Genomic DNA, 27,491 nt, shown 5'->3' on the forward strand with positions numbered 1-27,491 from the left:
GGACAGCTGTGCGGATAACTTTTCTACAGTGACAGCCTCAAGGGGTGAATTTCTAAATGTCATGTCCAAACAGAGCTAAGCATGAAAGATCAATCTCTCAAGTATGTATTACAACTGCATCTTTTCAAAGAAATTGTTTTGTTTGGGGCCCGGCTGGGTCTTCATGGCTGTGCGCGCTTCTCTCGTTGGGGCCAGCGGGGACCACACTCCAGCTGTGGTGGTTTCTCTTGTTACGGAACTCGGGCTTCCGTAGTTGCGGTGTGTGGGCTCGGTCACTGCAGCTTCCAGACTCTGGAGCACAGGCTCTGTAGTTTTGGCACATGGACTTAGCTACCCAAGGAGCGTGTGGGGATCTTCCCAGGCCAGAGATCGACCCCGTCTCCTCCGTCGGCAGGTTGGATTCTTGACCACTGAGCCACCAGCGAAGCCCCCATTGCCTCCTCAATCAGTACTGAGTGAGATTTTGAAGCTTCTCTGCCAAATTAAGCACAATTACTTATGCGTTGTTTGGTAACAAGAAGATGCTTTAAAATCGCTGAAATATCACAGAATTACAGGCGGAAACCTGTGACCTGTGCTCAAGGGCAGCGTTGGTAAACTGCCGTTCTCTGCTCCTGGTGTTTGCGGCAGACGTTTCGACACTTGTCTTCTGTTTCACCTCCGACACCTTGTGATGAGATGGCAGCATAAGACATCCACCCTCCTGTGCAGGTCTCAGCATCCCATGGTGGGATGCAGGGCTCGGCATCCCCGAGGCGTCTTGCCTATATGCAGGCTCTTCTAGCTGTGTGTCCTGTGCTGAGCTGTTAATCTCTCTCACTCTCCAGCTGCTTTGCTTTCTCTGTGTGGTGATTTATTTGTGGAGGGTGGTGGCCTGAGGCTTCGTGAGTGTTAGAAAGGGCGTGGACGGAGCAAGCACATACTTTACGGATGTGTAGTCAAGGGCACTCTGGCCGCCCTCCCGTGAAAGGAAGGCATCCCTCTGCCTTCTGGAACCATTTTAAATCAGCCCCAAGTTTCCCTCGTTTTTCCAAACGAAGAAGTCCTCGGGGAAGGCAAGCTTAGCATCTCTAGCAAAGCGAGTCCTTCGCTCGTCGCTGGGTGGATATATGGGAAGGATGAGAGCTCGCATGTGGCTGCCCCGGCCGGGTCGGCGAACCCGAGCTTTGACACACGCGTGGGGCCCTGTGTGAGCAGACGATGTCCTGCACAGCTCCTGGCCGCAGCGCAGCGCAGGCGTCTCTGTGTTTGGGACTTGCAGCCGGATGCTGCAGTGTTCCTCATTCCCCGGATGCCCAGCTGAAGTAATCCTTAGTCTGTCTCCCCTTGCAGATGAGCTTTCAACCGGAATACACGGATCCATAGCCAGGCATACCTACGTTAAGAGCACAGGGCTCTTTGTCTTCCGTGTTAATTGGACATTTTTTTTTAAGTGCCTAATATTTGTTGTGAACGCTGTGACATTTCTCTCCCTGTTTACAGCACCTCCTCTCTCTCAATGCCCGAGAACTGTTTCACTCAGGGAAGTTGTGCAACCAGGGCCCTGTACCCAGGACTTGCATTAACTTGTAGAGCTAACTCCCTTGTAGTCATCCACCAGGCATTCACTTGATGCAAGCCCAGGGCTTGCCCCCGGGAATCCAGAGAGGAGAGAGAGAGCTCTGGGTGCCCTGCCCTCTCCAGACAGGGCGGGCGGCAGATGGGTCCGCCCCATTTCAAGGTGAGGTTCTACCTGGGGGGCATAGACCCCCCCACCGTGGGTCTGTGACTGAGCCCCACGTGGCCTGTGAACCCCAGCAGTGTGCTCGGGCCTTGTTTGGGGAGAGGTTGACCAGACTTCATCACGGAGCGTTGATGATCAGGGCACAGGAGGGGGGCACAGCTGGCGGCCCCAGAGCAGGAGCTCATTGCTGCGGTAGTGTCTCAGAGAGCCTCCCGCCAGGGCTGACCTGCGAGCAGGACGCCTGATGGGCGATGATGGGGGCAGGAGGCGGGGGGCTGGGACTTCTCCAGGTGGGTACAGAAAGAGGGGAGCAGGTGGGGCAGCAAGAGGAGCCCGTGTGTGGGGAGCCCTGTCTCCAAACATGAGTTCAGGATACCTGGTCCTGTTAGCATGCGGCCAACGAGCCTTGAAAGGCTTCCCTGGTGGCTCAGTGGGGAAGAATCTGCCTGCCAGTGCAGGAGACCCAGGTTCCATCCCTGGGTCAGGAAGATTCCCCTGGAGAAGGGAATGGCTACCCACTCCAGGATTGTTGCCTGGAGAATCCTATGGACAGAGGAGCCTGTCGGGCTGCAGTCCATGGGGTCGCAAAGGGTCAGACACGACCGAGTGACTAAACAATGACAATGTTCCTTCAGCATAAGCTTCTCGACAGAGGCCCTTTCTGCCCTCTCGTCCCACAGTCTGCCCTCCGCAATGTCAGGGACCCACAACACCCAGGTGAACCAGAATAATTCCTCTGGTTCAGAAGGATTGTTTCCTGGCTTTCTGTCTGCTTTGTCTCTGCCTCTGTAAGGCTCTGCTTGGGAACAGCTCCTAATTACAGGTGAGCAGTCACTCACAGCAGTTGCTTTCACTTGCAAGACGCTCACCCAGCATCTTGCCTTGAGGAAGTGCTCGACTGCAGGCCAAGTGTCGGTCCTGGGAGTGCGGCATCTCGGATGCCTGCTCAGGACTGGCCGCACGGTAAAGCCACAGGGACCTCTCCCCGTGTCCCAGGGGCCACGCTGAGGGCTGCTCAGATGGTCAGCAGTGATTTGCAAGACAGCACGATCCAGGGCAGGAGAAAGGCGTGCATGCATGCTCAGTCGCTCAGTCATGTCCAACTCTTTGTGACCCCATGGACGGAACCCCCCAGGCTCTTCCGTCCCTGGAATTCTCCAAGCAAGAATATTGGAGTGGGTTGCCACGCCCTCCTCTAGCTGATCTTCCCAAATGAGGAATTGAACCCCTGTCTCTAGTGTATCCCGCACTGGCAGGATTCCCAGGAAGCCCAGGAGAAAGGCACACAGCCCAAAAAAGCCCACTTCATCTGTCTCTACAGCAACTATTTATTTCCTAGATTATGTGGCTATAGAAACAGATATAGCTACAGATATAGATATTCAGACATATCTATATAGAGATATAGATACTGTAATGGCAAAATTAGAAGCACGGCTGAAAACAACAACAAAAAAATGAGCATCAGCCCCATACTCAGATCCCTCAATAAATATTTGTTGGGAGAATCTTAAACTCAAAGGCCTCCTGAGCTTGCTACTTCCTCTGGACGTGGCTGCTTCATTCTTCTCTGAAACCCAGGCATCAAACCAAGCAGGGAGTTGTGACAATTAAATATTTAGATCAACCTGATCAAAAAGTTACCCGGCGAATGGTGTGAAACTCTCCTGGGAAATTTCCTTCACGGCTTGGCTGTGAATCTACAGCCGCCAGCATGCCGTCAGACCAGAGATAGGCAGCGTGCATAAATAGTTCATCATTTCTGAGACAGCCGGAGGACGCAGAGGAGTCATCCCAGTTGGACTGTTCTCAGTGCACTATCCAGGGGGAGGAGATCTTTTGTACCTGGATTTCTGGGGGAAAAAAATTCAGTCTTTTCAGAAGTGGATTATCTTTCATAAGCAGTACATATTTTTCATACCATCAACCCATTAAGGCAAGCAGCCATTGTGTGTGGGAGGGGGTGGTCTCTAGACTAGATTTCGAATTAAACTCCCACTGGGGGCTCCTAGGAGAAACCCGGTGCTTTATCCTCTAAGCCACTCAGCGACTCTCCCATAGCTAGTTAATAAAGACCTTCCTGGCTATCTGCATCTCATTATTGCCACAGAATACAGTCCCGGGGTGTTCTTCCTGTTGTGAAGAAATGCTTAGAAGCTACAGGGTGCGTGGACGTTTTCCTGAAGATGACCTGGATCACCGCTGTGTTCTCTCTCTCTCCTTAAGCGTATTGGAAGAGAATAACCCATTTCTCAACTACCTAAGAGTGTTTAGGGCCTTTATGCCGACCTGAATCATTTTTGTGATTAATTCTCAGATTAACCTAGAAACTTCCACACCACCTGAGAGCTCGCTACATTCAGCATCATTTGCGCCAGCCCTGCACCCTGTGAGTCAGCAGCCACCTCACACCTGCTGTGTGTGAAGCTTCTTGGGCCTTTTGCTGCCCTGGTTTTCACGTCTCCCTTTTTCCAATTTCTTCTTGAAGTCTGTAATGCTCGTCCTTAGACGTCGTACACTGGCAGTTACTGGGCGTTGCAATTTTACATGCAGCTGATACATGTTAATTGTAAGAAACCGACCAGTGACAATCTCACTTTCCTCCCCACACATATGACTCAGTCTTAAAATATGCAGGAACCAAACCACGGCTGTGAGAGTTGGACTATAAAGAAAGCTGAGTGCTGAAGAACTGCTACTTTTGAACTGTGGTGTTGGAGAAGACTCTTGAGCGTCCCTTGGACTGCAAGGAGATCCAACCAGTCAGTCCTAAAGGAGATCAGTCCGGAATATTCATTGGAAGGACTGATGCTGAGGCTGAAACTCCAATCCTTTGGCCACCTGATGCGAAGAGCTGACTCATTGGAAAAGACCCTGAGCTGGGAAAGATTGAGGGCAGGAGGAGAAGGGGACGACAGAGGATGAGATGGTTGGATGGCATCACCGATTCAATAAACATGAGTTTACTGAAACTGGTGATGGAATTGGTGATGGACAGGGAGGCTTGGTGTGCTGCAGTCCACGGGGTCACAAAAAGTCAGACACGACTGAGCGACTGAACTGAACCACGGCAGATGTGAGCTAGATCTGAGCTGACACACGTTTACAGTGGAACACTCAGGGTACGATACCTGCAAATGTGTGCATCACCCAAAGTCCTGCAGAACCTGCAAAAGAGTTTCTTCACACCCCAGACTCTGGCTCAAAATCAAACACACTCTTCCCCAAAAATGTCCACTTTAAAGAACGGAGGGACTGGCGTGTACACTGTGGGCGCAGCAGGGTGATTCCCAAGCAGATCGGCGTGTTTTCCATCTTGGTTTTATTATTCTCTTTGGAAATGGAAAGACCCAGGAAGGAGTAAGTAGGAGACAGAGGACTTGGACAGAGCGGCGGGTGGACACTGCCCCTATGCAGGTGTGTCCATGTTACTGAAACACAAACCAAAGCTCAAAGCCCTTAAATCACTCCTGAAGTCACGTCTGCTTGTTGGAGTTAGTTCCAGTTCCCAGGTGAGCTCACCTGGATGGGGTCAGGCTGGTTTAGGAGCAGAAAGGGGCACACACCAAGCACAGAAGATCAAAGCACGCCAACTTCCCAGGTGGCTCATCAGTAAAGAGCCTGCCTGCCAGTGCAGGAGAGCCGATTCCAGTCCCTTAGGTCAGGAAGACCCCCTGGAGGGGGAAATGACGTGCTCTCCAGGATTCTTACCTGGAGAATTCCCTGGACAGAGGAGCCTGGCGGGCTGCAGTCCATGTGGTCGCTGAAGAGTCGGACACAACTGAGCAACTAACCAACCAGCCTGGCAATACTTTTCACAGTTCACATATCTGTTTTCAAATAAATAACCAGTGCCCAGCAATAGATTCTGTAGAGCTAAAGAGTTTTTTGTTTTTGTTTATTTTCATGAGAATTGTATTGAGTTTATTTTGTCTTTTGATATCTGTTGTTTACTCACTAAGTCGTGTCCAGCTCTTGCAACCCTATGAACTGCAGCACGCCAGGCTTCCCTATCCTTCACTGGCTCCCAGAGTTTACTCAAACTCACATCCATTGAGTCACTGATGCCATCCAGCCATCTCATCCTCTGTCGTCCCCTTCTCCTCCTGCCCTCAATCTTTCCCAGCATCAGGGTCTTTTCCAATAGTCAGTTGTTCGCATCATGTGGCCTAAGTACTGGGGTTTCAGCTTCAGCATCAGTCCTTCCTGTGAATATTCAGAGTTGATTTCCTTTAGGATGGACTGGTTGGATCTTGCTGTCCTCGGTATTTAACCACCTTTATATATAGCTCGTGATGGAATCTCTCTTGGAGTTTTAATAGAAAATTGTGCTCAGAACTACTTCGGTCCTTAAGAACAATGTAATCCTTTGCTCCATCTCAGACACCAGCTTGTGCTCCTGTTGTAAGATGCTTTCTAGTGCCTTCTGGCCACCCCCTGCCCCACCGTGTGAGCCTTAGCACAACCAGAGATGCGACTGAATCATTTACATGTCAAATGAGACAGTCAGACTCCAGTTGCTGGCATTCATTTCACTGATGTAGTCACAGCTGAGAGGGGAATCTCTATTCCCTTACTCAGCCTGGAAATCTCGTCTAATTTCTGCAGCTGGGACAGCCACGCGGGGCAAAGGCACTGGGCTTCTGTATGGTGATGGGGGATTATACAAATGTCTCTTTAATCTGATGCTCATTAGACAGCCCACTGATGTGGTCCAGCTGCTAACCAGAAAGCGTTTCCATTGCTGCAGGGGTGGAATCCATCACTGGGACCCTTTGTAATGACTTTAGGGAAAAGGTTCCATTTTCCAGATAATACAACCAATCTGTGACGTCGCCCCTGAGACACGTAGTTCTTTTCAGGATTGAAAACATCAGAGGTTAACTTCAAGCAAAACCATTTGATGAGCAGCCACGTTTTGTGTTGCTGTCTGCTACTCGCGTCAAGTTTTCAAAGAGGGTTGGGGGGACAAATCATAAATAAAAGGGACAGGCTTCATTCATTCATTTGAAATATGCATTGAGGATGCGTTTTGTACAGAGTATTGTCCTAAGCCGTATGAGTTTAAAAGTAAAATATGGAATCGGCTCGCAAGCAGCTCACAAGGTCCCTGGACAGCGAGAAACGTTGTCGGTGAAGACACTGTTTGGGTTTCTCAAACAGCTTACCCCTAATGCTTGAGAAATGCTGCATTTTTATTCGATTCATTCTACTCTCTTTGACTGTTCAATGCTTATCATGACGCACTAAATTGATTTTTTTCAACCCATACATATGTCCTTTGAAACCGATCCAAATGAAGGTAGGATTCCTTTGGAGGAAAGGGGGGTGGATGAGGCCAAAGCAGCTAGAGAAAGAGGGGGTACCCTACTTCAGGCTGAGACTGGGGCATCTTACAACCCTAAGGAGGAGGGCTTATCCAGGGGCGTGATGGCATCACCACGTAATGCTTGGAGGAGCTGCAGCAGGGGTGCCAAAAGGCTTCTTCTGTGTTCATTTCTGTGTAAACATACAGCTTCAAAGTGACGGTGAGAGATGCCGGGTGCTGGGCATACAAGGAGGGGGCCCCACCTCCTGACTGGCTCCGAGGGGCTTTCTCCTGATTGTTCCAGGGGAAATGAGGGCCACTGGCGACCGGCTCAGCCTGCCCCTGCAGAGTCCCCGTGACTCATCCTTCCTGAGTGACAGCTCCGGGGACCTTCAGTCCCAGGCCTGGAGGCTCGGGAGGCACGCAGAGTCAGGGAGGCTGGCCAGCCCCCCTCCATAAAGGATGCAGCCACAGGAGCCATCAGAGAGACTGGCCACGTGGCTTGAGGAGACTTGTGACAAGACTTTTAAGTCTGTGTAGATATTTTTAATCTGTTATGTAAGGCCTCAGAGCTGCTGGGCAGCAGCCACTGGTGTGGGCAGTGGGGCTGATCCACACATGTGCACGGCACCTCCAGGCTGTGAAACTGTGGGCACACATCTGTAGCAGGGGGACTGCTGCCATCCTGAGCCCCCCAGGGCTCCCAAGTGCACACCCCCCAGCTCCTGGGACTTCCCACCCCAGGCCTGCATCCCTGAAATGCAGACTCAGGCAGAGGCTCAAGGTGCATGGCTTCTGCCTGTTCCCACTGGCCCTGATCTGTGCCCTTGGGGCCCTTTAATAGCTTGTGTGTGTGTGTGTCATTCAGCCGTGTCTGACGCTCTGTGACCCCATGGACTATAGCCTGCCAGGCTCCTCTGTCCATGGGATTCTCCAGACAAGAATACTGGAGTGGGTTGCCATTTCCTTCTCCAGGGGATCTTCCCAACCCAGGGATCGAACCCAGGTCTCCTGCATCGCAGGAAGATTCTTTACTGATTATGCCAATAGAGAAGTCCCTTTAAATACCTTGGGTGGATAAATTTCATAATTAGTTCTGAACGAGGATTTTGAAAAGATTCAACATATACCACTGCTGTTTGGGTTTTCACTTGCATTGATTTCATTGGCTCTCTGACTCAGGTGGAACCACACCAGTGAGGTGAACGCCAAAAATGAGAGTTTGACCGTCTCGTATGACGTTTAAGTGATTCAGCCATACGTCCGGTTGTGCCGAGGTTCACGTGGTGGGGCGGGGGCTGGCCAGAAGACACTAGAAAACGGACATGAGCATTCTTCTGATGTCCCTGATGTGGAACAAACGTAGATTATATTTTTCTCGAGGACTGAAGTAAAGAATGTGAACAGTGTTAGTGGCTCAGTCATGTCTAATTCTTTCCAACCCCCTGGGCTGTAGCCCACCAGGCTCCTCTGTCCATGGGATTCTCCAGGCAAGGATACTGCAGTAGGTTGCCATTCCCTTCTCCAGGGGCTCTTCCCAACCCAAGGATTGAACTTGGGTCTCCTGCCTTGCAGGCAGATTCTCTACCGTCTAAGCCACCAGGGAAGCTAGGTGAAGAACCAAATAGTTATTCTTAAAGCAATTTATCTCTTAGAAATCCAAGTGAGGCTCTATTATGAGCCGTATATAAAGTTGGTTAAATACCAAGAGACAAAATAGAGTCAATACAGTTCTCATGGAAATGAAAACATAAGTAAATAAGCGGTTCTTCATCGGAAGGGGTCTGCTGACCCTGGGCCTCGGTGGTTCTCCTGGGAAAGGATGTGGGAGCTGAAGATGGAGCTGTCCCGGGGGCAGTCTCCTCTTTTTTTCCAGTGGTGTTATTGGCCTCCCATCACTGTGACACCATGCACATGTCACGAATACTGAGCACTCCCAGGAGAAGAGCAGGAATAACCCCCCTCTGCCTTTGGTTCTGGAGCGAGCACACACAGCGGGGGGCACGCACTGCCCACCCCCGGCAGCTGCGCAGGTGCGGTGTTCTCGACCTCCTGGGTTTGCATCACCACCTGGCGCTGAGGAAGTGTAGAAACACTGGGTATGCAAATGCCCGTGTGACCTCTGAGGTTAGACGCTTTAGGAATGGGTCTCCAGGCCAGGCCAGCTTGTTTAAATGTTACATATTCAGCTACTTACGGGCTTCCCATGTGGCTCAGTCGTAAAGAACCTGCCTGCCAATGCAGGAGACTCAGGGTCAACCCCTGAGTCGGAAAGATTCCCTAGAGAAGAGAATGGCTACCCACTTCAGTATTCTTGCCTGGGAAATCCCATGGACAAGGGAGCCTGGTGGGCTACAGTCCCTGGGGTCAAAAAGAGTTGGACATGACTGAGCGACCAAACAACAGCAACGCTCGCTACTTACAGGGAAGACGAGCTCCAAGGAACGGAATAGTGGCCAGGCCTCTTCTAGTTATGGCGCGGACAGAGGAGATGGACCCAAAAAGAGCCAGCTGGTCAACCTGGAAAGAAAACTGGCACCACATAAATTTCTGTGCCTTTTTGGGTTCTGCAAACCTTATTTATACTGACAGTCATTTTTTAGCTTTACTATGGGTACATTCTTGCCCTGCTCAGCACATATGTTGTTGAAGATATCACTCTGCTTCCTGCTTCGGTTGGTGTTTTTAGCACAAACCATCTCCCCAAGACTTGGCAGGGGAGTGGGTGGCGGGAGCTGGCAGGGGCAGGCAGGGTGGCCAAGGAAGCCCTTTCTTTCCACTCAACTTAACCCCGAGCATGAGCCTTGATGGCACTTTCTGCTGCAGAAGAATGGTCAGCACCGAGTTCAAGAGCAGTTTTGATCTACTCAAGGGTGGTGGTTTCATAAGGGAGTGCCAGGGCCGACTCTGGCCTCTCAGGGTATAAGCAGGTCTGGTAGTTCCGTTTGCTCAAGCTGCCCATCCTCGTCCTCGTCCATCCCAGTGTTGTGTTTTTCTGCTTCCTGAGTAATCAGCTCCTGTAGAGATATGACCGTGCGTGCAATGTGCCTGCTGCATGACCCATCGCACGGACCTCACGTGGTCCCCCTTCCCCATCACAGCAGACACGGACACTGTCTCTTGACTCACTCCTGTGTCTTAGCAAAGTGGTGATTAAGTCTGATCCTGGGGCTGAGGGTCATTTAGAAGCATGCCACTGAAGACACACCCCTGCAGCGTGTGTCCTCCTGATGGCATCTCCCTGAAAACGTGCCCTCTGCTCACACGTGACGTCTCCTTATGTAGACCTACGTGGGAAATCTCTCTTCGTGTTTGAGTTTAGGACCAGCCACTGGGTCTGGGTGAATCCCGACACTTGGCATTTGTCTTTCTCTGAGACAAGATGCCAAATGTCTGGATTATACTATCATGGGCAAGAAAACAGTCTAATTCACATCCTAGAAGCCTGTTATGGAAGAGGGCAGGGGGGACTGCGGAGTGATTTCTGGGTCCCTATGTGTGCCTTTTACTCGTGTGCAATAACGTAAGACTTCAGGCGTTGTTCCTTGAAACACAAAGTACTGAATCAAGTTAGTCTCTCAGTTGTGTCCAAGCCTCTGTCCCCGCATGAGCTGTAGTCTGCCAGGCTCCTCCGTCCATGCGATTCTCCAGGCTAGAATACTGGAGTGGGTTGCCATTCCCTTCTCCGGGGAATCTTCTGGATCCAGGAATCAAACCTGGGTCTTCTGCATTGCAGGTGGACTCTCTGCCATCTGAGCCACCAGGGAAGCCCCCTAAAGTAGTGAAGAGATTTGGTTTAACACAAGCCGGAGGCTGATTTGGGGTCTGAGGGGCCCTGCTTACCTGCCGTGACACATCGTCCACGGTGCCCATCGGCAGAGACTGCGAGCCGCGACTTCTGAATTCCAGAACCGAGAGCCTGAGAAGCAGTGGGTTCATGCCTGGCTCCCTCTCAGCCTGCGTGCTTTTCCTTAGCGCCAGATAGGATAAAAACAAACGCATTCTTGCATGCAGTAGCCTTTGTGCAGAGGAATTTTCCTATAGAGTTGCAAAATGAACGATAGCCAGCATAAGTAATGAGTCTCAAATGTATTCTCACATTTTTTATGCCTTACAGAGCGCACTCTGCATTAAATCCAACAGCTGTAATTTGTTGTGCTCTTGCGTTACTGCAACCTGGATTGTAGTCTCATCCGTTTCCAACACACACCCTAAAACTACCTCAAGTTCAGGTACCTAAGAGAGAAGCCATGTGTTGAGCGGTCTTCTTAAAGACAGCCTCCCTCGCTCAGCCCCTCCTCGTCCCCCTGACCTTTCTTCGGCATTTGGTACCATCAGCCCCCGCCCCGCCAGCTGCCCCGCCCCCGCCCGTGTGCTCCCCCCCGCCCCCGGCCGCGAGTCTCCAGCAGTCCGTTTGTATCCATCGCCACGAGTGCTCTGCCTTTTGCCTCCTTATAGGAATGTCGCTTTTCCTGGAAGAAATTCTCCCTCCCGAGGGATTTTTAAGTCTCCCCCCAGACATTCAGTTTGCAGTCCTAGTAAATGCTCTTGTCCAAATCATCACCACTCGCTTTAACAACCCCCGAGGGCTTCCCAGGTGGCCCAGCGATAAAGAATCTGCCTGCCAATGCAGGAGATGCAAGGGATGCAGGTTCGATCCCAGGGTCGGGAAGATCCCCAGGAGAAGGAAATGGAAATCCGCTCCACGATTCTTGCCTGGGAAATCCCTTGGATAGAGGAGCCTGGTGGGCTACAGTCCATGGGGTTGCAAAGAGTCAGACACGACTTAGCGACTAAACAACAGTAACGACAACAGGTGGCTGTCACTCCAGAGTCCACGTTCGTGGCCCCAGACTTCTGCTCATCGATGGTCCTGACTTACCCCCAGCCCTGGGCTCACAGGGATCCGTAACTTACCTAACCCCCGACTTCCATTCGTCCTGCCGCTGCCCGAGACTCAGTTTTCACTGCTTTTCCGTTCCTAAGCCCTCCTTGAAGCTGGTCAGCCGTCCACATCTGGGGCCGGGCTGATAACGCAGCGCCCTTCCCGTCTCACCGTCACCCGGACGGGCCGAGCTGGGGCCGGGCCCTCGAGGGTCTCGCCCTGTACTCCGCGTTCGGCCTTCCCTTGCCCTCCTCCTCACCACACCCCGCCCCTGCTTCGGTACCCGGTGGTACCCCGCGGTACCCCACCCCGTGCCCGCCCTGCGGGGCTCCCGCGCCCGCCGCAGCCCCGTCTCTCCTGCGCAGGCCCGGGCGTTTGCCCGACCTCCCTCTCCGCGTGGCCTTCCCCGCTGCTGCGTCCCGGCTGGTCGGGAGCAGGCGGGCCGCTCCGAGCTGTCACTTTCTGCGTCGAGTCCCGCCCAGCAGGCTGAGAAGGGGCAACCTGTTAGGACGCACACCGGGTGTCCCTCCCCCTCGTGTTGGCATTTTAAGTGTCAAAGGCTTTAACACACACGCAAAAAAAGCTCCAGCAAAACCTTAACTCCGCCCAGGAGAAGGAGAGCCTTCCGGAATATCCATCCCTAGTCCCCCCAGCGTGGTCGGACAGTCCCTTCTTGCGGTCATCCGTGGGTTCCACACATCCCCGTCATTCACTGTGTCTTACCGCCCTCCTCGGATGGGAACATTTGAGGAATCACTTCTTTCAGATATGTTTCTGAAAAACCGTTTGGCTTAACTCTTTGCATGCGGTCTGAACTGTATACAGCTTAGTGTCTGAACGCCATCCCTGGAGGAATCTCCCGGTGCGGAGGAAGAAAGAGGTTGGCTCAGGGTTCTCCACTCGGCAGTTCCCAGGAAGCCCCCGAGGCGACCACCAGCTCAGGGGCATCTCAGCATCCCTAGGGACGAACCGGCCAGCCTGCCCTTAGCCACTGTCTTCCAAATCTGGACTTCCTCTGTGGCTCAGCTGGTAAAGAATCCACCTGCAATGTGGGAGACCTGGGTTCCATCCCTGGGTTGGAAAGATACCCTGGAGAAGGGAAAGGCTACCAACTCCTGTGTTCTGGCCTGGAGAATTCCATGGACTGTATAGTCCATGGGGTTGCAAAGAGAGAAGACTGAGCGACTTTCAGTTTTTCACTTTCCAGCTCTGGATTTGGAAGTTCTCTCAGCCACTCACTGTACTCAGGGGTTTCTCTAGCTCCCCAGACTTCTTCAAGGAGCCGTCTCCCCTCTAGTAAGAAGCTTCTCTCCCCTCTTGAAAATCTTCACCTCCCTTCCCCGAGAGAAGTTCTTCTCCTTAGCTTCTGTCTCCCCTCTACTTTCTCCCCCACCAAAAACACGTGGCTGCTCTCCTGCCACAGACCCGTCTCCTCGTTGAACTCACACCTCCCACGTCCAGGTAAACCTGCACTCTAGTCAGTGCCCGGTGAGGAGCTGGGCTCTCTCTGCTCGGACATTGCCCTGAGGACCCATGTAAACAGCATCAGTCTTGCAAAGAGTGTCAGTGAGGTCCAGCATTTCGCTGCTCTGTCGCCCTCGTCTGCTAATTCAGTGACGTGCCCTCGGGAGCGGCAGGCCCCAGGGGTCAGGATTGGGCCAGCTGAGTTACTGCCAGAGTCCTCTATGCCTGCAGCAGACTCTTTTTTTTTTTTTTCTTATTTTCAATAAATTGAAACTTATGCAATCGGGGGAAGGAGGAAGTTCTTTAAGAAAAAGAGTAAAAATGACCCAAATTTAAGAAGTGAAGCGGACATCTATTTAACATGAGAAGATCAGTCTAAGCAAAATACTCGTTATTCTATGCTTAGAAAAGTACCTGTGCACAGTGGACACTTGATGAAGATCTGTTGAAAGAAAAGAAAAAATAAATAACAAAGGTATTACTACAACAGGGTTATTATAGAAATTCTGTCAAAAAAAAACAATCAGGCGCACAGACATGAGCTGGGTGCTTTGCCTGACTTAGAAATGGCCTTTTCAAGTGGGGTGGAGTCTGGAGCCTCCTCCTTTAGCCTTGGGGTCCACTCGCCTCTACCCATCTCCAGCTGCTAAGAGGCCACAGTCAACACTGAGGTTTTTTTGTTTAAAGAGACTATATAGGACCTTTGTGGAACAATAACGACATAATTATCAGTGGTGATTGTTGGAAAATAGTGAAAACGTGAAACCTCCCACCATCGGTCAGGGATAGATTTCTAACATCCACACATCTTTTCTTCTGCAAGTTAACACTCTTAGTAGAAATCAAACTGCTCTGGCTCTTTGATTTTGTCTGTTTTTAAAAACTATGATATCACTGTTGACTGTATTCCCTCCGCTGTCTCACTCCCAGTTATTTTGTAATGAACCTGCCCCTCCCAGTCTCCCTCTCCTGTCTCTCTCATCTGCCTCCACCCTCCCCTCTGGTAACGACCTGTTTACATCTCTGACTCTGTTTTGTTGTTTGTTCATTTGTTTTGTTTTCAAGATTCCACGTACAAGTGAAGCGTACAGAATTCGTCTTCCTCTGTCTGACTTATTTCACTTAAAACAATGCCTCCGTTTGTGTTGTCAGTAATGGCAAGATTTCATTTTTCGTGGCTGAGTAGTAGTCCACGGCGGATACGTACTGCATCTTCCTTATCCATTCATCCATCAGTGGGCACTTGGGTTGCTTTCATCTTTGGCTATTAGGTCTTGTCCAATTTAGCAGTCTCAGGTGGAAAGAAACAGCTCTGGCCCTTTGAATGAGTAGAGCACATCTTCCTCACAGAGTGTGAAAGTTTCCTTACCTTATAATTTTATAAGTAGTGATTAAAACTCAAAAGGCATATCATTAACAGCAGAAATCCTTTTATATGTTTCCAATAATCTCATGTGAATGGGGAGAAATAATTGCTGAGATGTATGATTTTTCTATAATAATTCACACGGGTTTTTCAGTTCGTAAATTTGTCAACTCTTCTTCCAGTTACACATAGCGTGGTTTCTTTTAGAAAGTGGGTTTTGTATAACACTGTTGTTGTATCCGTTCATTATGCATCCTTTTTTCTGTTTCTTTCAACAAATATTGTGGAGCATCTACTCTGTGCAGGCACTCTTGGGGGCACCAAGATTGCCTTTGAGCTCATGGTGTCAATTTTCTGGAGGGAAGAGACGGAAAATAAGCCAACAGTTGACACTTAGCATGTCATATGGTGAGAAGGACCTTCTAATATGGTGAGAAGGACAGAAACTGACCTGGGTGAGGACAAGGTGCTGTTTTTTTCCGAAGGTGGTCAGGAAGGTTGTTCTGCTCGGGGTGGTTTGAGCCGAGCCCTGAACAAAGTACAGAGCCCCCGCCCCACCCCTCAGACCACCCGGGGGAGAGTCAGAGGCTGAGTTGAGGGTTGTGGAGATGCTGGGGAGGCTGGGGAGGCTGGTGTCCGGCAAGTAGTTGGAAATGAGGTCAAGACAAGCAGGGAGTGGGATCCTGGGGTTAGAGAGGGGCGGTCTGTCAACCTCAAGAAGCCTTTGGATTTTGACCTGAACAAAATTAGAAACTGGCAGAGAGACACGAGTAGGGAAGAGCGGGATCTGCCTTAGCTTTATGTTTTTAATTCCAAGTTTTCATTTTTTTTCCAGTATAGCTGCTTTACAATGTTGTGTTAGTTTCTGCCATACAGCAGCGTGGATCGAACATATGTGCACATATATCCCCTCCCTCTGGAGCCTCCCTCCCACCCCCATCCTGCCCCGGGCCATCACGGAGCCCCGAGCCGAGCTCCCTGCCTATACGGCACCCCGGGCCATCACGGAGCCCCGAGCCGAGCTCCCTGTCTATACGGCGCTCCCCACTGTCTGTCTTACACAAGGTCATGCGTATGCACCAACCCCAGTCTCAGCTCATCCCACCCTCTGCTTCCCCTGCTGCGCCCACAGCCCCTTCTCTGCGTCTGTGTCTCTCCCGCAATGGTACAAATGAACGTGTCTAACTCAGCTTTTGAAACAGGGCTTGTCCACCTCCGCCCTCCGTGGCCAGGTGCATGGACTCCGGGCCAGGTGGGTCTGCACGCCGGCTCTGTCCTGGGTATTGTGAGCGGGTTTGCAACGTCCCTCCTAGATGCCACGGGCACCCACCTCCCTGGTGTGACAACCACCAATGTCTCCAGACAGTGTCCCATGTCCCCTGGAGGTTTGGGGGTGCGGTGTCATCTCTTACTGAAAGTCACAGCTTCCGAAACATCACACCACCCAGGATAACTAATGTATGTACAAAAGCTAGCCTTGCACTACGGGGTTTTTGTTTGTTTGCATTTCGATTTTGAGATTTGCTCAAATTCTCTTGTTCAATTAATACTCAGCTAGAATGTGCCTTCATGGCCTCCTTATGCTCAGTCATTGTATCTTAATATAAAGGCCAGGATTTTATCTTTGAGTCAGATCCCAGCGTGATTCATCTTCCGCAGACCTCTGAGAGCAGCCCCAGGTGGGGTCACGGAGAATCCGAGTTCACAGGCTACAAGAAAATTCCGCAGGGATTCGAATTATCGAGTGTCAACGCTCGGTCCATCGGAAGTCTGCCCTGAGCTACACGGACCACTGATCTCACCAGGTGCAGGGACACAGACAGGACCCAGACACTCCTTTAAAGCTCTGGGTGGGGCTTTCCAGCACTCACTTGCCTACTTGTTTGCTTAGATTCGTTGAGAATCTCAAACGTTTTCTTTTGCTGTGACTTTTCTTCACCCTCAAAACCCTGAGGACCACGGCTTGGAGGCATGAACAAACGATGGCCTCATTGGTTCCATGTTATTGTTTTTTTTCTAGTTTTCCACAAAGTAGGCATCTAACCTGCGGTTTTATACCTAAGCCTTTTCCAGGCTTCCTGCCAGAGTCCTCTTGCTGTCTTGCTGTTGTAATGTTTTCAGTGCTTAAGCAGGGTCACAGGCGTACCTCTGACAACGAATGTTGCAGCCGTTCCACCATGAAACTGACCGCGGAGAGCAAAACCAGATTGTCCGGAGCCTCTGCCTCTGCCCCTCGCTGAGGCTGAATCGAGAGATGAACAGGCTGGAACGCAGACTCTCACGCAGTTGGATCCACCGTGGAATCAGGGCGCTTAGGGGCAGAAGCTGACACAGAAAGTAGAAACCAAGACTCCCCTGGTTGATATTCATGAATAAGCATAACCCCAAAGTGAGGATGTCAGTATTGAGGTGGCAACTCTCTTTTCAGTGGCCAGAGGACAGCTCTTCAACCTGGGCTCCCAGTTCATTCCCACCAAGGCACAGTGGGAAAGACCCAGAAAAGAAACTGCCTTATCTTTACATCAGCAGGTGAAATAAGGAGGAAAGACTTGACGTAAGAGGCCAAACTGAGGAATGAGAGTGGGTGGACGGCAGAGCCCTGCACACCTCGGTCTAAACCCCGCGGCTACACTGACTCACTGTGAAGCGTCCGCAGGTGGGTTTACCTCCCTGGGCCTCGTGACATCATCTGGAAAACAGGCGAGGGAGTAAGGACTCCACCACCCTGTTAGGAAAGGGAGAATTAAGTCAAGTCCCGCCCGCAGCAGGAGATTGGCACGCAATGAACACCCAGGAGGTGCTGATTACCGTAAGAACCGTGTGAAGAATCGTCATCAGGGTGAGCACACATTCTTATGTCTTAAGAAGGACTCACTCCCTTATTCCAACTCAGAGCCGTCCTTGGAATACACAAATATCTGGTCTTACAGAGATCAAACCAGTCAATCCTAAAGAAAGTCAACCCTGAATATTCATTAGAAGGACTGACGCTGAAGCTGAAGCTCCAATACCTTGGCCACCTGATGCAAAGAGTTAACACATTGGAAAAGACCCTGAGGCTGGGAAAGATTGAAGGCAAAAGGAGAAGAGAGTGGCAGGGGATGAGGGGGTTAGATGGCATCACCGGCTCAATGGACATGAATTTGAGCAGACTCCTGGAGACAGTGAAGGACAGAGGAGCCTGGCGTGCTGCAGTCCATGGGGTCACAGATTCGGATGCAACTTAGCAACTGAACAACAGCCACTTTTATGATAAAAACATAAAGAACACTTTAGTAGATAATGTAAGGATCGCAGCCTAACTTGTATGACACGTTTTAAAACATTTCTTGGCTGCAGTTGAACCTGCTGATTGGAATTAGAAGAATATTTTTTAAACTTTTAATGGCAAAAATGGAGGGTCCAACCAAAATTAAATATATCCATTGTTTATGAGCTAGCCGCTCATTCTGGGGGATGCTAGCATCACACACTCTTACCAAGAGTCCACACACCGTCTCAGAGGATTGAGTACTGAACTGCCAGACCTAAGAAGAGTCCCTGTTACCTTGGGCAATGCCCTGTTTCATGCCCTGAGCCCAAACAAGACCCCTGGAGGAGGCTTCCTGACCCACAAGGCCTGAGAACCTGGACTGCCCTGCCCCACTGCGCCCCTCTGGGAGCCCACCGCAGTCCATCACCTGCTGGCCTGATCCTTTGCTTGTTGGCTGTCGACCACATTCCTGGGAGGTGACCTCCCAGCTCCCTGCCTGTGCCTCACGGTATCCCAGCCCCGGGGAGAGTCTGGGCAGAGAAACTCTCAATAAACGATAAACGGCTGAATTAAAGAGTGGAAACAAATAGTTTCCAGAGAAATAGAAGCAGATAAATGTGTGTGTCTTGAGACGGCTTTAAAACCAAATGTGTTTTACTAATTTTCAGAAGATTTTTCTGAAAATGGCAAAATAGAGTTGACCAAATCGAACAGGTAATTCTTTCAGCTCCAGCCTGTTGGATGGTCTCTGCTTGTCATGAGCCAGGAGGGTGATGATTCCAAAACCTGACCTTGGCCGTTATTGTTCCCACGCCGGCCTGGCCAAAGCCTTTTCACTACATGCACTTCCCTGGTGGCTCAGATGGTAAAGCGTCTGCCTGTAACGCAGACCCATGTTGGATTCCTAAGTTGGGAAGATCCCCCTAGAGAAGGAAATGGCAACCCACTCCAGTACTCTTGCCTGGAAATCCCATGGAGTCGCAAAGAGTCAGACAAGACTGAGCGACTTCACTTCCACTTTCTCTCTCTATATATAATTTTATTCATTTATTTATTTTGGGCTGTGCTGGGCCTTCCTTGCTGCGCGGACTTTTCTCCAGTTGCAGTGAAAGGGGCTTCTCGTTGTGGGGCCGCGCTGGAGTTGCCCCTCCGGCCTGCAGGCTTCAAGAGTCGGGGCTCCCAGGCTCTAGAGCACAGGCTCAATAGTTGTGGCCCGCAGGCTGAGTTGCCCCGTGGCCTGTGGGATCTCCCCAGATCAGGGACCGAGCCCGCCTCTCCTGCAGTGACAGGCGGATTCCTGACCTCTGAGCCGCCAGGGGTGCTCTTTGCGCTTGTGTGTTAAATGCAGAGTCAGGAGCTACTCCCGGGGTCACGGAAATGGGAAATGTAAACACTCCTGGCTGGTTGTCAAAGCATTGCTCTTTTTGCCCTCCTTCTGTCTGCCCACCTCTTGCCTCTCTAAGCCTGGCACACACTCCTGTGTGTGCCCACCAGGCACGTGCTCACTCGTAATGGAGTGGATGCCACACGGCACGGGGGAGGGGGCTCTGAGCAGAACCCTGGGTTGGGGGAGCGGGCACTGAGCTGGGAAGAGGCCACCCCAGGCCCAGAAGCGTGAGTCGGTGTGGGGCCTCTGGGTAGGGGCTCCAGGCCTGGGTGCTATCTGAGTGCACGTCTGAACCAGGGGAGGCTGCGTCCAGGAGGGCGAGCTAGGGTTCTGCCCAGCCCAGCCCCGGGGGTGAGCTCGGCCTTCCTTCTGCCTCCCTCGGCATCACAGCAGATGAACTGTTCACCATCTGTAAAATCCAGGAAAGTGCATTACGTTTATTATCCTTATGAACAACATCTTAGCCTAAAACTTCATGAGGACCTAAGAGACAGAAGAGTCTACTGGGCACCCGCAGCCAAGGGGCAGAAGCAGCATGGAAAATCCTGATGTCACACAGGAATCCCCAGGGGTGGAACTCTGTTTTTTTTTTTCTTTTTTGGCTCCTCAGCCTAATTTGGGCAGTGGTTTCTGTGTTTCTGCATCTCAGAGAGCTCAATATAGGACGTGCGTGTTGACATTTAGGTGACTTTGTTACGTACAGAATGCAGAAGTAGGGTTTTGAAGTCTTAATATTCCTAAGTGGGGACTCCTAGGTGGCTCAGAGGTAAAGAATCCACATTCAATGCAGGAGACGCGGGTTTGATCCCTGGGTTGGGAAGATCCCCTGGAGGAGGGCATGGCAACCCACTCCAGTATTCTTGCCTAGAGAATCACATGGACAGAGGAGCCTGGTGGGCTACAGTCCGTGGAGTCGCAAAGAGTCAGACAAGACTTAGTGACTGAGCATGCACGCATTCCTAAGTGGATAATAACATATTTTGTAACCATAAAAGTATAGTTTTTGTTTTTTTTTTGTCCCAAACCTGTTAAGTTTGCCTCAGCTCTACTTAAAAACTCAGAAAACTTCTAAAACATGAATATATCATCATATTTCTTTCAGGAAATAACCTTCACAAGATACGCAGTTCTATAATTACACATATGACATCAGAAATGCTACAGAACTTTGAAAATAGCAGATTTATGAAATTCACCATTGTCACAATGCAGCCCATTGCATTTAACAGTGGTATAGCAGGCTGGTGAATATACTGTAGACCATAAATTTGATTAGGGATGATTATTAATTTACTATTTCAAATGTAATCAACATTTGACTTCCTGAGTTTTATTATTTCCTTCCACTATTTGATTCAACTTATTGGGTACGTTTGATCAGGAAAGAATCATTTTTTCCTACAATTTATTTTAGGTTTTGAAACGAACATGAACCTTGCTAGCCGAGATGATTTTGGTACTTCAGAAATTACATCAGAGACGCAGGACAGAAATGCAAATAACCATGGGATTCAATTTTCTAATTCACTCTCCAGTGCAATGACTGCTGAAAATGGAAATTCCGTCTCAAATGGTAAGCACTTCTTTAAACTCAGAAGTAAATAGATACAAGTTTTAAGTTGTATCAACTTTCTAGGGGGAATGAATTTAAAACAAAAAATGAAGTAGGCTTAAAAACTGGGAAAGGGCATAAAAGATGAAATATCACTGTAGGGTATACTGTCAACTTATTATTTTCAAGTTAAAGAATTAAAATTGCATTCAATATTAGCTAACTTTTTTCCCCAGAGATTTTTGTGGAGTATTTGGTCTGTGGAAGCCAGTATAAAATGAAACTTATTCTGAGCAGAGTAGATGATGCTCTAATAGTATTTTTAAAGAAAAATATAGTTCTTTTTTAAAAAAAATTTGTATGTAAGTAAGCTGTGGTACATATACACTATGGAATATTACTCAGCTACTAAAAATAATGCATTTGAATCAGTTCTAATGAGGTGGATGAAAGTGGAGCCTATTATACAGAGTGAAATAAGTCAGAAAGAAAAACACCAATACAGTATATTAACGAATATATATGGAATTTAGAAAGATGGTAATGATAACCCTGTATACAAGACAGCAAAAGAGACACTGATGTGAAGAACAGACTTTTGGACTCTGTGGGAGAAGGCGAGGGTGGAATGATCTGAGAGAACAGCATTGAAACATGTATATTATCATATGTGAAACAGATCGCCAGTCCAGGTTCGATGCATGAGACAGGGCGCTCAGGGCTGGTGTGCAGGGATGACCCAGAGGGATGGGATGGGGAGGGAGGTGGGAGGGGGTTCAGGATGGGGAACACATTTATACCCATGGCTGATTCATGTCAATGTATGGCAAAAACCACTACAATATTGTAAGGTAATTAGCCTCCAATTAAAATAAAGTAATTAATTAAAAATTTTTGTATGCAATAGTTGATTTGTTAGCGTTTGTTAATTTCAGATGTACATCAAAGTGATTCAGATACACACACACACACACACACACACACACACGTATATCCTTTTTTAGATTCTTTTCCCTGATAGGTTATTACAAGCAGTGAGTAAAGTTCCTGTTGATTGTTTCCATGCCTCAGAAGAGTGAAGGACAGTAGTATTGAAGGTCTAGGTACTCGATGCGGGTATGTCAGTGGACGTGTCTTACAGGAACTGACCTGGCTGTGAGTATCTAAAAGCTCTCTGACAGTGGCTTAGACAAACAGCTTATTCCTTCCACCCTAGAAGCAGCCCAGGGCTTCTAGGTAATGTCTGAAGAGAAAATTCAGACCGACCTTCTCTTAAAGAGCCTGAGGGCATGGGTGTGGGCTTCAATGAAAGCCAAGCAGAAGGCCTCAATTCTAGGCTTTTCTCTGAAGGACATCAGAGGTGCTCACCAGTCCACTGGAGGCAGCTGGGACGCTGTGCTGTCTCCTAGGTCTGTGAGGACAGGCTGTGTCTAGAACCTCCCACAGCCCTAGGTGAGCTTGAAGGGTCCACCATAAGAGTCAGACACAGAGCTTGTTGGCCCCCAGCTCCGCTGTGAATTGTCTCAGTTCCTGGGGCCGGACTGAGGTCCTTCAGGATGACAGAGGCCACAGGCACCCGGAGGAGAAGAGGGCACAGATCTACCTCGAAGGACAGTGACATCATCCTTAGCTTCAGGATGTCCTTACAAACCACTTTTCAAATACAGAGTTCAACGCGTTGTCCAAAGGAAACAGGCAGACGAGGACACAAAGTAAGATGAAAAATTGCGAGCAGAAATAGCAGCGTATCCACAGGGCCTCAGAAGACTGGAGTTCAGAGGCCCATGCTTTGAAGTAAGTATGTTTACTTTGCCTACGGAGATAAAAGAATGAAAATCTCAGCAGAAATCAGAAACCATAAAAACATATCAAATGGAAATTCTGAGATTGAAGAATACAGTCATAAAATTAAGTACAATAGAGGATGAGCTTAAAGTTAATTAGACACAGCCATTAAAAAAAAAAAAATCCTAGGGAAGAGGAAGATAAATCAGAAAATATCCAGAATGAAGCACAAAGAAGCAGAGTGGAAATTTCAGAAATTGATTTAAAGACATAAAGGATATGGCGAGAAGGGTCATGGAATCCTAGATGGAAAGAAGACAGAGTCCATGGGGGAGAGACACGATTTTGTGAGAAACTGGAGAGAATTTTCCAACACTGAGTCAAACACTAAGCAACTGGCTTAAGTTGGCAGTTTCTTATAAACACGCGCCTTCCATGGAACCCAGCGGCCCCGCCCTGAGGTGCTTACAGAAGAGAAGCGCAAACAGCGTCCACAGGAACACCTGTACGCAAATGCAAATCCTGCTCACACTCACAGTCACCTAAAACTGGAAATCCTAGAGGAAATCAACCCTGATATTCATCGGAAGGCCTGATGCTGAAGCTGAAGCTCCAGTACTCTGGCCACCTGATGCGAAGAGCTGGAAAAGAACCTGATGCTGGGACAGATTGAAGGCGGGAGGAGAAGGGGGCAACAGAGGATGAGATGGGTGGATGGCATCACCCACTGGATGGACATGAGTGTGAGCAAGCTCCAGGAGATAGTAGAGGATAAAGGAGCCTGCATTCTGCAGTCCATGGGTCACAAATAATCAGACACAACAGAGCGACTGAACAACAACAAAAACTGGAAATGAAGTGCCCTTCAGCTGGTGACTGGACAGTATTCGATATCTACTGCCCTGTAACAATTACCCTCCACCCCCAGAATGCAGAGGCGGCTGTTTGTAGTCTCTGCAGGTCAGGAATCTGGGTGTGGCTGAGCTGAGTGCCTTGGGTTCAGGGTCTCTCACGGGGAAGTGATCAGCCATCAGCTGGAACTGCAGGCTTCTTGAGGCTAGCTGGAGAGATGGCCCAGCTTCAGTATCACTTGCTCAAGCATCTCCACAAGGGAGGCCTCACGACAGGGCCGGGGCTTCCCCCAGAGCAAGCTGTCCACAGGAAGCTGGGAAGAGCCCCCGGGGTGGAAGCCACACTCACCGCACGGCTGCTCCTGGAGGAGACAGCCAGCGCTCCGGCCACGTCCAGCTTGTTGGGTTTGGGCCACACGTCCAGTCAACTCATGGGAGGGGGTTCTGTGAGGGGTGAGTGCCTCCAGGTGGGCCCATCAGGGACCACTTCACAGGCTGCCCAGCGCATGGATGAACTCTGCAATAAAAAAAGATAAACCGCTACTGCAGGTGACAAAAACGTGTGCATCACGAAGGCTTTGCACTGCAAAAAAAAACATCCGAAGATTCTGAGTCCATTTATTTGACATTTTGGAAAATGCAGGCACAGGGACAGTGAGAGATGAGTGGGCTGCCGGAGACTGGGCTGGGCTGCTGTAAGGAAACATCCAGGCCGGCCGGTCTGTGAGGAGCAGTGGCTTCGTGGCCGCAGTGGTGGGGGCTGGAGTTCAAGGTTAGGGCACCGGTTTGGGTGGCAGCCCTCCTGTAGGCTGCAGGTGGCCGGCTTCTTGCTTGTCCCCAAGTGGTGGAGGGAAGAAGGTAGCCAGCTCCCTGGGGCCGCTTTTATAAGGGCACTAACCCCATTTGTGGGGCCTCCACCCTCAGGACCTAATCATCCCAAAGGTTGATCCCACCTCCTAACACCACCACTTTGGGGTTAGAATTTCAACATGTGAGTTTTAGGGGGACACAGACCTTCAGGGACCTGGTTACCCCCCAAAGGTTCTACATCCCAATGCCACCACATTGGGGCTAGAATTCCAACGTATGGATTTTAGGGGGACAGAGATGTTAAGACCACAGCAGACTGCAGACGGGCATGTGATATTAACAAACAGGAGTGAGTGTGTTCCTATAAATTCAGGCTTCCCCGGTGGCTCAGACGATGAAGAATCTGCCTGCAATGCGGGAGACCTGGGTTCAGTCCCTGGGTCGGGAAGATCCTCTGGAGGAGGGCATGGCAACCCACTCCAGTATTCTAACCTGGAGAATCCCATGGACAGAGGAACCTGGCAGGCTACAGTCCATGGGGTCGCAAAGACTCAGATATGACTGAGCGACTAAGCACAGCACAGCATGTACGATAAAGGTGAATCTTTCTGTCTGTAAGTGTGACTTTTTAAAAAATAAATAAAATGCTGAGTAGAATAAATACAAAGAAAACCACACCTGGGCATATCACAGTAAACCAAGTGTGAATCTTAAAAGCAGCCACTGAAAGTGAAATTCGCTCAGTAGTGTCGAACTCTTTGCAACCCCATGGACTGTATAGTCCATGGAATTCTCCAGGCCTTTCCCTTCTCCAGGAGATCTTCCCAACCCAGGGATTGAACCCGGGTCTCCCGCATTGCAGGCAGATTCTTTAAAGCAGCCAGAGATTAAAATACAAAGACAAATTACCTTCAAAGAATCAGTGGACATTCAAAGACAATGAAATACCATATTTTTTAAAATGAGGGAGCAGGAAAGTGGGAAGGTATTTCCCAAAGGCCGTTTGGTAGCCAGGATAGTGGTACCCTGGCTTTACCCTGCTTTCTCTGACTTCCCTCCAGGTCCACGTAAGGTCATAGGGTGTGTGTAGTTTTTCATCTGAGAATGTTGCTCACCCAAGGATGCTCATTGCTGACCTGCCCAGCAGGAGGAGGCAAATGGATCTTGGATAAAATCTAGCAGGCAATTTGCATCACCAGTCTCGCTTTCCTTAGGAGGAGTCATGGGGTGGGGAGGTGACTGGAGCGGGGTTTGTTCAAGCTTGGCATGAAGGATCCCAGGGTAATGCGGGAAGGTTCTGTTGGCACCCAGCAACAAGACTGGTTCAGTGGCACACACGTGGAAAACGCCCCAAGCTGGTTCTGAATGCTGGCCACCCGCAACCCCAATATTAAGCAGGGATCACATGTAAGGGTTGGAAGTGCTGACTCATAGGATGGCGGCTTTCTGGTGCCTTGTAAGGAAATGACACAGGGAAGACACGGAAGGATTTTTATACCAGCCGTAAAGATTTCTAGGGAGAGGACATGCAGTTACCCAGAACTGTGTTACTGCCAACACCAGGCAGAGACGGCACCAGCACCAGGGGTCCCGCAGCACGGGTCTTCCTAAGTTTTATCTCCGACTTGAGCAGCCTTCTTAAGTAATCTCTTACTCTTCACGTGGTGTTTTCATTTTATGCAGGTTATAGGAACTACATGTTTATGTGACAATTTGAAAAATACAGGAGAGAATAAACAATAAGTACTATTCCTTTTATTACCTGAAAATCCCCAAAACATGTCTCATATTCCACTTTGTAGAATTCTGTATTTTTTTCATACAAATGTATCTCTGTGCTTATATAAGATGTTTGGTTTTTTTAACAAAGCTTGAGCTACACTCTACCCATGGCTTGAACCACCTGCTTTTTTCCCTGAGGGATCTCAGGTGGTCTGTCTCTAGGTGAGCAATGCATATCTGTGTTGTTGACCACTGGTCATTAATGTATGCAATGCGTAGCTTCTCATCAGATACAACTACCATGACTTAAATAAGCGAGTCCTACCTGACCTGCCTCTTGAGAAATCTGTATGCAGGTCAGGAAGCAACAGTTACAACTGGACATGGAACAACAGACTGGTTCCAAATAGGAAAAGGAGCACATCAAGGCTGTATATTGTCACCCTGCTTATTTAACTTACATGCAGAGTACATCATGAGAAACGCTGGACTGGAAGAAGCACAACCTGGAATCAAGATTGCCAGGAGAAATATCAATAACCTCAGATATGCAGATGACACCACCCTTATGGTAGAAAGTGAAGAGGAACTAAAGATCCTCTTGATGAAAGTGAAAGAGAAGAGTGAAAAAGTTGGCTTAAAGCTCAACATTCAGAAAATGAAGATCATGGAATCCGGTCCCATCACTTCATGGGAAATTGATGGGGAAACAGTGGAAACAGTGTTAGACTTTATTTTGGGGGGCTCCAGAATCACTGCAGATGGTGACTACAGCCATGAAATTAAAAGACGCTTACTCCTTGGAAGGAAAGTTATGTCCAACCTAGGTAGCATATTCAAAAGCCAGAGACATTACTTTGCCAACAAAGGTCCGTCTAGTCAAGGCTATGGTTTTTCCTGTGGTCATGTATGGATGTGAGAGTTGGGCTGTGAAGAAGGCTGAGCTCTGAAGAATTGATGCTTTTGAACTGTGGTGTTGGAGAAGACTCTTGAGAGTCCCTTGGACTGCAAGGAGATCCAACCAGTCCATTGTGAAGGAGATCAGTCCTGGGATTTCTTTGGAAGGAATGATGCTGAAGCTGAAACTCCAGTACTTTGTCCACCTCATGCAAAGAGTTGACTCACTGGAAAAGACTCTGATGCTGGGAGGGATTGGGGGCAGGAGGAGAAGGGGATGACAGAGGATGAGATGGCTGGATGGCATCACTGACTCGATGGACATGAGTCTGAGTGAACTCCGGGAGTTGGTGATGGACAGGGAGGCCTGGCGTGCTGCGATTCATGGGGTCGCAAAGAGTCGGACACGACTGAGCGACTGAACTGAACCGAACTGAACCTGTTGGATATTAGAATTATCTCCCAATTTTCCACCCTTGAAATAACAT

General features: G+C 49.5%; 1 protein-coding gene across 2 annotated transcripts in view; it reads left to right on the top strand.

Moving 5' to 3' along the window:
* Window positions 1–27,491, top strand: part of MYO16 (myosin XVI) — a 519,851-nt gene that overhangs the window by 468,205 nt on the left and 24,155 nt on the right. For both annotated transcript variants that reach the window (XM_086328670.1, XM_086328671.1), the window contains one exon: window positions 20,801–20,959. In XM_086328670.1, the coding sequence (XP_086184796.1) occupies window positions 20,801–20,959 (159 nt within the window). The remainder of the gene's footprint in view (window positions 1–20,800; window positions 20,960–27,491) is intronic.

This window comes from Bos grunniens, chromosome 12, assembly GCF_055505025.1.
Source record: "Bos grunniens cultivar Pamir isolate PY7600 chromosome 12, Bosgru_T2T1.0, whole genome shotgun sequence".
Classification (NCBI taxonomy): Eukaryota; Metazoa; Chordata; class Mammalia; order Artiodactyla; family Bovidae; genus Bos; species Bos grunniens.